Source organism: Pteropus vampyrus, unplaced genomic scaffold (genome assembly GCF_000151845.1).
Source record: "Pteropus vampyrus isolate Shadow unplaced genomic scaffold, Pvam_2.0 Scaffold71, whole genome shotgun sequence".
NCBI lineage: Eukaryota > Metazoa > Chordata > Mammalia > Chiroptera > Pteropodidae > Pteropus > Pteropus vampyrus.
The window spans coordinates 4,572,620-4,584,017 of record NW_011888852.1 but is presented as its reverse complement, the minus strand read 5'-3'; the positions used below and the strand labels follow the sequence as shown (position 1 = coordinate 4,584,017).

The following is an 11,398-nucleotide window of genomic DNA, read 5'->3' as shown; positions in this document are numbered from 1 at the left end:
GGGAGGAGAAATAAGGTTGAAATTTGATGTTATCCCACTATTTTAAATGCCTAAATCCATATTGCCCCTTCCTGTAGTCCCTGGTCATCCTAAAATAGTATCGTTCTCAATAGAGAATGCAGTTCATGACCAACCTTCAAACTTCCTGCCCAAATCTATGACATAAAAAGTGAATTCTTGTCAGCATTTAATTTTTGAAGCATTACAGATTTTCCACAGAATTGTAATGTGGTGTTTCCCAAGGAGTGACACACATAATTGATGGTGCACAAAATTTTAAGTGACTAACACTCGGTAGTTATATATTATTATAATGTGTATTAGAAAATATGTAACTAGCATACCATATCCATTATTTCAGGAATATTACTGCTTAGAAGAGGTTAGGTTTAAAAAGTTAGTCATTTTAAAGGAGATATCTTGACATGACAGAAATAGCACAAATGTGTAAGTAACTCAAAGTGACAAACACTGGTCCAATCAAACTCATCATCATAATGAGACCGAAGTTTGGGACACTGAGATGCCCACCGTCAGAATCTGATTGCTCATCCACACTGAATTCCCCTCGCCTCCCAAAGCTTACAGCTGAATTACATTTCCCAGCCCCTTGCAGTAAAAATGGTGTACTTTCTCCGTGTTCTTTCTCTTTCCTCACCTGCTGAAAACAAGAACTCAGTGAGGGACTCTGAGGGAAGGATATGGAAACAAAAGCTCCCTTTCCCTAACACACGTTGGAGAGTGATGTGAGAGGTAAAGCTTTAATGTGATGGGCCACGTTATACTACACCATAGTATAAATAACTAGGATTCTACTTATTCAACAGAGATCATCTCAAAACGCAATGCTATCTAAAACACATATCACTAAAAGATATGAAAGACAATGATTAAAATCTAAAAACAAGCATTATTATTTATGGACACATTCTTATAAAGTATAAAAACCATGCATGATCAACACCACATTCAGGGAAGAAAAATAATGAGATAAAAGGAAGGTTACACTGAAAGCTGCTATTCTCCCTTAAGCGGATGGGAGGTACACAGGTGATAGCTATATTTCTATTTTTAAGTAAAGTATTGCAGGGACCAAAAAAAAAGTAATAAGCCAAAAGCTGAGAACCAGTTCTTTGCAATCAGCGTGTATGGGGGGGGGGGGGGGGGGGAGCGGCGGGAAGGGGAAGGTGAAAATCACTGGCAACAAAGAAGATAAGAGCCATGGGCCGTGTACTACCCCGAATCTACGCAAATGAAGAGATGTGTGAGCAGAGCCTGCTGGGGCCCACATGCAAATACAGGTTGAATGAAAACACCAAGCCATTTTCTATAAGCGACTTGAGCATCCTTGGATTTCGATATCCTCAGGGGTTCTAGAACCAATCAGCTGCAGATACTAAGGGACAACTATAGTGTGGTTTTGTGACCTAAAGTCAAGGCTAAATTTTGAATCTAGGTTTAGAAACGAAAGCCACCTTTGCAAAATAATTCATAATGAAGTTCCTATTTCTACAAGGTCCATTCCAACTGAAGCAAACATCTTAAAACAAGACTATTATTAGTGGAAGAAAATGTACTGTGCTGGGGTCCACACTGCCACAGAGGGCAGTGCTGAGTCAGGGTAAACAGGCAGAGAATGAGAGGACACTGCCCGGACCAACTCCTCAAATCTTTGAGGCCTGAAAAGGACAAAAGCAGCACTTCTACTGCTAAAGTCTCAGCCAGAATCGCCCTCTGCCACTGCCTCCTTGGGATGGAGCAACTTCATGGCGAATATACAGCATGTGTGTTACATTGCCAAGTGCAAAAGTTTAGTCGGAAAGACATATCCAGTCATAAGTTAGAATATTAGATTACGAATTGCTGATTATCTAACATAAAGGCAGAGACTTCAGTACTGATACAGGCCCTGTATCCCTTTTGTGAAATTTAGGCAATAGCACAAAATTCGTTCAGAAATGTTGATTCTCTGATGGAACCAGAAATGGAGCCACCTTGAGAATGTTTATCTGCAGAGCGGGGAAAGGCAATGCTAAAACCTTTTAAGAGTTTGTGGGTAAATTTTTTAAAGTCTTCACAAAATATGTACTATATGGCTGTATTTTTATATTTATAATTTCATTAGAGCTTGAAACAAACAAGATTCCGAGTTAATTTCATCTATCTCACATTATCAAAACCTGCCTGAGTCTAATCTTTTTTATGTAAAGGAATCTAGAAAATACATGTTTCTAGTTCTTGTCTCCACAGAGCCACTGGGGCAAGCCTGGAACCAGGACACACACATAAGGCTCAGGTGCCTCCAAGGCCTCCTGGTCCAGAGCTACTAATCTTGTGATTAATAAAATTTATATTCAATTCCCAATAAGAACCACCTTCCCTTAAAGAAGTCTACTCTTGATTTCCTTCCAATCTTTAAAAGAAAGTTAAAATGACTGTTTGTTTTTTTCAAATTTTCCCATCTTGTATACTCTTGTATACTACCTACATACTGTTTAAAGGAGCCATTTAAAATGTGTAATGAGGTAAACTGCAGGATCAGGAATAATTTGAACTGGAGCAGAGTTTAGCATGGGTATCTCCCCAGGGACAAACATGAGGGGTCACTTAGCTATTCTGAAGTCCCGTCCTATGGTGAAATTTGTTTTTTCTACCTCTCTGAGCATGTTCTAAGGCTGAAATACATGCTTAACGGGTGACTCAATCAAAACTGAACATTGACATAATGGCATCCCTTTACAAAATGAGCACCATACCCCTGGATTAGCATTAAACATAAGTCACCCTCAGAAATATTTGACCATATTTAGAAGTATTTGACCATATCCTCAACGCACTGTCTTTACTCCTTAGGTCCCAGAAGGAAGCTAGAATACAGTGCTTGTTTATATCCCTTCCATAATCTGTCTAAGTTGGAGTTCCTTCCTTGGCCAACTGACGAAGAATCACATGAAAAAGCCAGAGACAGGAAGAAAAAGGCTGAGAGCAGCCATTTAGCAAATATGAAAAGCTCTGCATTCCTCAGAGCACTTAATCCTAATAGCATGCCAGACTTATAAAATCATAAAATAGAGATGACATTTATAATACTCTCAAATAAAATTCCAGGCCAGTGTGTCAGCCACACTAATTAGTAAATAAGCCTAATGCTTGGTCATCAGGCAAGTTGTTTATTCTTTTTTAAATGTTAAACTACTTTACAAGCTACTAAATCTAAGAGAACCTAAACACATTTATATTTTTAAAAATATGTCATTTATATTGTAGCAACACTAGTTGATCCAAACTGCAGAAATCTATAAAAATTAGGATCAATCCTGTTGATCTGGAGGTTAAGCTCTGAAAATGCTTCAGTTCTAAAACTTATTGTAGAGGAAGAGCTGCAGGTGGTTCCATGAGAGACACGTGCAGATACCTGAAATGAGACCAAAGCAAGTTCAGCACGAGCCAGACTTCGGCTTCGTAAAATCTCAGGCCACAGGAAACTTTCTAGCAGTTTTAACAGAATGGAAGGAAGCTAGCTGACTGCATATACCACAAGTTGACAAATTATACATCTATACAAATCATACCTCTCCAAACTGATTTTCTTGATTTAACATACAACCTTACTTTTCCAGCCTAGCACCAGATGTACAATTTCTTTTATTTTCAATTCTGACACTATAACCTATTAAACATTCAAATAGGGAGCCTAGATAAGAAAACTTCAGGAACTTACTTTGAAGCCTTATACTTCTCCCTAATTGCTTGCTGAGGTCGATGGGGTATATCAAGGCACGCTTTATGTAGCTCACTCAGGCAAGGTATAATTTCACTTAATGAATAGCCTGTAAATGCAGCAAGGGTTTCTGGCTAATCAAGACAAAAGGAAAAAATTGCATCATAGAACTTTCTAAGATATCAGAAATCTGAAGATAAAACCATGAAATAAAATTAATCACTTAGTAAGTGTCCACATTCATTTCAAAAGAAACCATAATCCTTCTTCAGAGACTTTAGAAATAAAATATTAGAGAAAACAGCCAGAGTTCTAAATTTGCTCATATTATATACTTAATGCTCCATTTGGGGACAGGTTACTTTACCTATTCCCTCGTGAGCAGGATTTTTACTGGTCTCTAAAAGGACTCTACTAACCTGAGCACCCTATTTACACATACTATAAAAGATTCTTGGCCAAATGTAGAATAAGAAATAAATGTTCTAGAAAATAAAAGCAGACACTCTCCTTCTTTTGGCACAAAAGTGAGCCTTCAGAACCAAGCCTAGGGGCCCATTTCTAATCTCGCTACCTTCTTGGGCCAAGAGGCACCATTAACTGCCCTGCTCCTTTGAAAGCATGACCCAAACTTCTGACCATCCTAATAGGACACAGGTTGTCAACAACTTTTAAGAGAAAAGTCAACAACTTCTGCTTGAAGTGGTCAGTGCTTATACCACAAGGGCCCTCCTCACATGAGGGCAGGCACTGTGGTTTCCAGGCCTGCTTCTGACAACTGCTAAGCTGATGCCACTTTCTTGACTTCCTCCAATCTCTACTCTCCACAGAGCAAAGCCATTGAGTCAAGGCCTTGGAGGGTTATCTGCAAGACTCAGCAGCCTATTAAGTCTGTCGGTAAGACTCACGAGAGGCCCACTCATTCTAAGGCTTGAGAGTTACTGAGCAGATTTTAGATAGGCCTTGAATTTCATCTGGAAAAATAGTAATTAGAATCTTACCCAGAAGTGCCTATTTACAGTATAGTTTGCCAGGCAATAAGCTGCTGCAGCTATCAACGAAGGAAGATATTTCAAGAATGGGTCAGCTTCAAGTAGACTCAGTTCCGCTACATACTAAAAACAAGAGAGAAAATCTCATTGGAATTAGGAATTTTACTAAGGTTGCAAGTAAACTTAGAAATGTCAGGGGAACGAATTGTGTCTTATTTTTGTTCAACCTGTATCTAGTGGTGAGTATAGAAACAGAGGTTCAAAATTGTTCACTGGGTTAATAATTGCTATGCCTGTTTACAACCAGAATAACAATTATGTTGTAATAAATTTCAACATACAAGTATTTGGTCAAATGTGATGGGTTCCTTTTCTTGTACTAGTTGTACAAGTTTATGCTGCTCAGGTAAAGTAACTTTGCTCTGGTCACTGGAGTGAAACTACAGTCCTCAGTCAAAGGCAAAATATGACCATATAAAGCTATTAATTTATCAGGCAAATGCACACAGTTCGGAGGCTAGAATAGTACCAGTGGGAATTTTTCAGATTAGAAGAAACATATTGGGATATTTACAGACATCTTTATTTCTGTTTGCATAGCACATAAATACTTGACATATATATTATATCATAGTGGCTGGAAACCAACTTAGTGCACTCAACTAAGTTTTATAACTCCAAATGACCTAATAATGCTTCATTACTTAAATGGTTCCCACTCTGTACACCTAAGAGGTACTGTTTGCATGTGGTCTTTATCTAACAAGGGAACAGCTCCCAAGCTTAAATTGGGAGTTGGGTGATTAGACAACCCATGCCTGTCAAACATGATCAATAGTAATGGCTTGTAACCAGAAGTGTTGTGTTCTTAAAAATAAATCTCTTCCATTGCTAAAAAGTTTTTCTGTACCCAAGACAAAATACTAAAAAGGAAGGAAGAACTGAAGGATGATTGGAAAGGCTAAGTTTTACCCAACTTGGAACCAACTTCCTTGGCAGTCATGTGGCATACCTTGGCCAGATTCTCAGTTCTGACGCACACTCCTTGCCTCCTTAAGTACTGCAGGAGAAACTGATTGGTAGTTGGCGCTGTCAGATCGAAAGCTAGGACTTTCAGGAGCAGGTGTTCCATTCTTAACAGTTGTCGTTTTGTGTAAGTATCATCAGTTATATAGACAAACTCGTCTACTTCAGGTGGATATATTTCTTCATATTTCCTACGAAAGGCAAAAAGTCTTCAGAAGTAACACTTGGAAGCTGTTGCTCCCCTTCCTGTGCTATCACAATCACACTCTCACATGGCCTTTGCAAGCTTAAATATCCCTAAATGGCACAGGGCTGTAAAAATATTAGGAGCTTGTATCCAGAACAAGAAAATGAGTATTACACGACATTTTGTACTTACTGCTAGATTAGTAACAGAAACAATTTCCAACTGAGAATTTTAGGTTTGGCCTCTTATATGCTGAAAGATTCTGAATGACAGACATACAGGTAAATTCCTCTTAATTCTGTAGACCTAAAATCATCTTGTGAAAAAGAATGCTATGTTGAACACAATGGTAGGAAAAAAATTCCTTAAGTCTTAAATTTTTAAAAAAATCGTGTATAGCTTTCTCTATTGAATTAGCAAATAATGCTATATATCCAAGAGAAAGAAAATGATATAATTTCACTGCAATCAATTCTTTGCTTTTGCTTTCATATCTCCTTTCTATAGAGAAATTTTGGTAAGTTTTTAGGCATTAATAATTAGAATATCTGAGACTAGACGAATAGAAAGGAAACTATCACTCACCCACAGATCACTTAGTTAAAGGCAGCTCAGCCACAACCCAGCTCTTTTCCACACAATTAGATAGTTACCAATGACTAATAGTAGCAGGAACTGGCTAAAATAATTAATTCACTGTAACCAGATAAAAACTGTGTAATTATGGATCATTTGCCAGATCATGAAGATAGCTTTTGAATCTCTTAAAATAAAACTTTTACTTGTATTAGAATACAGCCAAAAGACTATACCATAAAATAGTTAAATAGCATCCTGAATTTGAACCGATGGCTTCCTTAGTCATGACACTGAACTTGTCACTATAAATCATCTGAACTAAAGAGTAAACATGTGGTAAGGTTCAGTTTCTCAGTGAATATTGTAAAGATGATGATATTTTATCAAAGAAGGCATAAGTTTTAATTATAAAGCACTGCATTTCTTCAATAAATGAAGAATAAATCGAGTGTTTTGACAGGCTGTAGTTTCATATCATTTAAGCTAAAGAACACTTACGAAGCCAGAAGAATAGCTGCTGTTCCTACGAGCTGCAATTTCCCTCTCAGAACAGACATGCATGAAAGAAACCTGTCCAGGAAGTTGACAGCCAGGTAGAGAGTCTCAGCTCGAAGTTTATATTCTTCTCCGACCTCAACCAGCCAGTCTACCAGAATCGTTCGCATGCCTTCTGTGATGTCTGGTTGCTTCCTCATGTAGTGTGCTTTGGGCCTGTATCTTATCTGTTTAGGGAAAGAGTTTTGACATTTAAATAGCTGCTATATCAGAAAGATCACTCCACAGTACGGTTGCTATTTTTAAAAATCATATGAGCAAAGTTTAGGAGGAAACAGATAAAGAACCAAATAGATCTTTACTATGATATGGAAGAAAGTGTGAAATTCTGGTTTTGTAAAGTAATTAGGTAATAAATAACTTAAAGGCGGGGGGGGGGCGGCAAATGGCAAAATAATAGTATAGATTACTCCTAAGAGTGAAATACTTTATAAACCCTTTGAGTCATAGGAAAAGTCCAAGTAACTGCTACTCACTTCATAACTATTATTTCTCATAGTTATTCCTATGTTTAGATGTCACAAGAATGCCACTCACTAGTGGTTATGACCAAGAGTCTATAATCATCTTAATATTAAGTGCTTAGGGGTGCTAGAAATTAACATAGAATTCAGGAATACTCACTTCAGCTTCTCTAAGGTACTGGTGAATTTCTTCGGCATATTCAGTCACATTTATCACATCTGTACCAAAATCTGACGCATCTTCAGACGGGGAATGGACAGATGTATCTACCAGCATAGGGGAAACTGCAGGGGTTCAACATTATCAGGTAAGACATTTAATTTAAAAACTTGTCCATCCACTAACCCTCCACAGGCAATTGTAAAAACAGTCATTATAAAAACTTCATGGTTTTCTCTTGCTAGTTACATGCTATTGAACACTGCAGGTGATTATGAACACAGGGTACCATCAGCTATAGGTGAGTTGGATTACCTGTGCTAAAATCCAGCAGGAAGTGAAGGTCTGACTTGAGTGTGCTAGTGTCGACTTCATACACGTCCTCGAATGCCATCCCCTCTCTCCCTGGGAAGCTGTTTCTGTCCTCTTGCTCAGGTTCATCCATGTAGATATCAAATCCTTGCTTGGCTGGCACATGGACATCGCAGTCAGAGAGTGCTTTCTTTCCAGCTTGAGGGAAGGCATTTTCTGATCCAGAAAAACACCTGATTGTTGTGACTTCCTAGAAAAGGGTTAAGTTTTTTGTTACAGGACACCCTAAAGACCATATAGGCAATGTGAACCTGTGTGAAAGAAACCAGCAGGCTTGGAAGATGAGAGGAATCTTAAATTGAAATATCTATGTCTGCAATTCAATTTCAGAAAATGAGACTTCCAAAGTATGACTTCTCCCTTATCTATGTCTACATTTGACATTTGGGAAAGAGTTACCTAAAATCTGTCATCCTCTTCACATATTTATCAAAGGGAACTCATGATTATAGAAGAAAGAGAAACTATAGTTCTTCTCCAAAATGAGACAAGTACTCCATGTGGGAGGATGGGCTTTAAACTGGCTTTCTAGCTTATAACATTACAGGATTTATAAGTACCCAGCATAGTGCCTGATGCATGGTTAGTGAGTTCTTACAGTCCTCCTCCTTAAGTACTTAACTTTTAGTCAGTAGGTCCCTGAGGTTCCCCTTTTATACTCAGTAATTTAGAAATATGATTTTAGAAACTCCTACTACTAAATTCTCTTACAAGCCATAGAATCTTTTCGGATGACACAATGCAATCACTTCTGAGGAAACCGAACTCTCAATCACTTCTCTTTTTTCTTTATTCCTATAGCATTAACAATGGGAACAACTGTGTGAGCCCCCTGTATGAACAAGCATAATGTATCAAACACGACTGCACATTAAGATGAGTCATGTTGGATGGCCTGAAGGTCAACTGAACCAGGGCAGGTGGGCAAGCTTTATGAATCTGAGTTGTATTTATGAAAATGCTAATCTAGATACTACATTACCATTTTATCGTTTATAAGTACTCTTGGTGTGTACTGTTGAGGCTACTCCAAGTTATTATGTGTTTCCGTAACTTTCTCTTCCATCTAGCAAGTTAAATATGTGGCTTATGTCTACTCTAGCAAGAAAAAAAATTCTTTATGGTAGTACTGGCAAAAAAATTACAGGAACTATAAAGAACCAAAATCCTAAGTTATGATAACCAGATAATCATAACTCCAAATTACTACCAAGTTTGACTTTTGCCACATAGATATATGTACATGAGTTGAGACATACATTCATTAAATATTTACTGAATATCCACTATGTGCCAGGCATTGTTCTAGGTGCCCAGAATTTAGCAATAAACAAAATGTTCAGAAAGATTTACCCTAATGGAGTTTATATTCTAGTTGGTGGGATGGGGGAAGAAAAGATATAGTAGGTCAGATGGTGGTAAGTGCGTTGGAGAATAACATAGGGAAAGGAGAGTCACTGCCATTTAAACAGGGAAGGCCTCAATGAAGAGGATAGAGTTAAGCAAACATATGAAGGCGGTAAGGGAGTAAGTGACACAGCTAGAGGAGAGAAGAGCATTTTGGGTAGAAGGAAGAGCATGGGTAGATGCATGTTGGACTGTGTCTTAGAGACACAGCAAGGAGCAGACAGGGCCGAGAGAGAAAGAAAAGAGCATAGGTCATAAAGTCAGAAGGAAAAGAGAAGTCAGGTCACATAGGCGTTACAACAGGCCATTTAAGATTTACCTTCTATTCAGAGATGGGCAGCCACTGGACAGTTTGGGATAGTATCTGATGGCCCATTATCTGTTTGCCCAACTGCCCTTTGTCAGCACTGGGGAGATGTCTGCTTTCAAATCACTTTTTGAAACAATCTAGTCCAGCCTGATCCAATCCTGATTCTAAGCTCTCTCCAATGTGTACATGGCAAAGATTATCCAGGATTGCTTCCAGCACAGTATAAATCAATCTGAACACCACTGACCTGGAGGAACCCCAGTTTCATAGTTTATTTTGGGGCACTCACATTTCATTTTAGCCTAGCATGTAGATGACTTCACATATACTTAACCCAAACAGTTCCTAGACCTATTTCCTCGATTTTGGGGGAAAAAAGTATTCATTATTTCTAGCTGGAAAAGGGACCCCACAAGATTATCTTAAAAAATGCAATGTCCCAGTAGTCCAGACTCCAGGGTTGGAATACTTAAGGGGAGTTTGTAGGTAGAACTGTAAGAGAAACCCACCTCCCACCACGACAGGAAAGCCTTTCTCAACAAGCAGCTTCTCCAATGCTTCTCCATTATTACCTGGCCACAGGCCCTCCTGTACTGCCCATTCTCAGTTAGCACCCCTAGCACTGTTCTTTGTGGGGGATCCTGGCCAAGCTGGGCTCTGGTCATCTGACAGGCATCAGGACCTGGAGGCAGGACTGCTCCGCTCTTAGAGCTGCTGAGATGCATAGCCTCAGTCTCCAGGGGCTGCTTCTGTCAGGGAAGGAGAAGGAGACAAGCCAGTTAGTCAGCCTCTTCCACCAGAGGCTCTAAGGATGCAGCAAATTTCTAGATCACAGAGACTTGTGATCTTCCCTGCAATTATTAAGGCTGAAAGGGCATGAACCTCGGGGCCCAAGCTATTAAAGCTGCTTTGAACCAAAACAATGGTGTTAATCTGTCGAGGCTTTCTTCCAAGACCTGGTTGACGGCTGGAAGGAGAGACACAGCCTGACAAACTTCCAAGCCAGGATACGGAGCCTGACGTTACTAAGGAGTCTAAACCTACAAGTCTAGTCTTTCCCAGCTGCGATCCTTATCCCCCGCCCCGCCTGCAGACAGACAGAGAATACATCACTGCGGGGAAGTACGTCCCCTTCCCAAGTGGGCGAGCGGGGTGCTCCTCCGCGGCCCTTTTCCCACCGGACGGAAGTCCTCACAGCGAGCCTCGCTCTTCACAGCCTTATATCTTTAGACGTGTCTCCAACAATAGCAAGCGCACACGGGGACTGGGAATGAGGGGCCGCCGCAGGGGGCGGGGCGGGAGGGCCCTGAGGTGTCGGCAGATTCCAGTGGGGGCGCCGGGCTCCCAGCGGCGACTGCCGGGGCGCTCAGGGCTAATTACTCCCCCGCCCCGCGTCTGTTGAACTGGCCAATCAGCGGCGGCCCCGAGCCTCGCGGGGGCCGCTTCCATGCCAACCGCAGCGGACGTCCGCGCCGGAGGCCGCATCGCCATGGCGACCGCCTCACCTGCCGCGCTCCGGACGGACGCCGCGACCGCTCGGCGTTCAGCTCCCGGCGGGGCCAACGGGCGGCGGCCGCCTTTCCCCTGCGCAGCCCCGCCGGAGCGTGCCCGGCGGGCGGTCGCCG

At 40.6% G+C, this 11,398-nt stretch overlaps 1 protein-coding gene across 4 annotated transcripts; it reads right to left on the bottom strand.

Moving 5' to 3' along the window:
- Positions 1-747: 747 nt before the first annotated feature.
- CCNA1 (cyclin A1) lies at positions 748-11,136 on the bottom strand. Of its 4 annotated transcripts, none has more exons than XM_011361830.2 (9): positions 10,882-11,136; positions 10,346-10,522; positions 8,000-8,246; positions 7,685-7,809; positions 7,004-7,227; positions 5,726-5,930; positions 4,723-4,836; positions 3,722-3,855; positions 748-3,415 (listed from the first exon to the last, which is right to left on the bottom strand). In XM_011361830.2, exons 2-9 carry the CDS (start codon positions 10,496-10,498, stop codon positions 3,364-3,366), a joined length of 1,254 nt encoding a protein of 417 aa, XP_011360132.1. In that variant the 5' UTR covers positions 10,499-10,522; positions 10,882-11,136; the 3' UTR covers positions 748-3,363. The 4 variants fall into 4 exon arrangements, with proteins under 4 accessions (XP_011360132.1, XP_011360131.1, XP_011360130.1 ...); XM_011361829.2 differs by having other exon boundaries at positions 10,952-11,136; XM_011361828.2 differs by having other exon boundaries at positions 10,969-11,136.
- Between the last annotated feature and the right edge of the window lie 262 nt (positions 11,137-11,398).

What these genes read in the sequence shown, in the direction of transcription:
- CCNA1 (XM_011361830.2), bottom strand. Translation starts at nt 10,498, where the DNA reads ATGCATCTCAGCAGCTCTAAGAGCGGAGCAGTCCTGCCTCCAGGTCCT. An exon ending in CCTGCTGGATTTTAGCACAG is followed by an intron (nt 7,810 to 7,999) that starts GTAATCCAACTC and finishes GAACCCCTGCAG; the next exon opens with TTTCCCCTATGCTGGTAGAT. An exon ending in CTGTAAATAGGCACTTCTGG is followed by an intron (nt 3,856 to 4,722) that starts GTAAGATTCTAA and finishes TGTCTTGATTAG; the next exon opens with CCAGAAACCCTTGCTGCATT.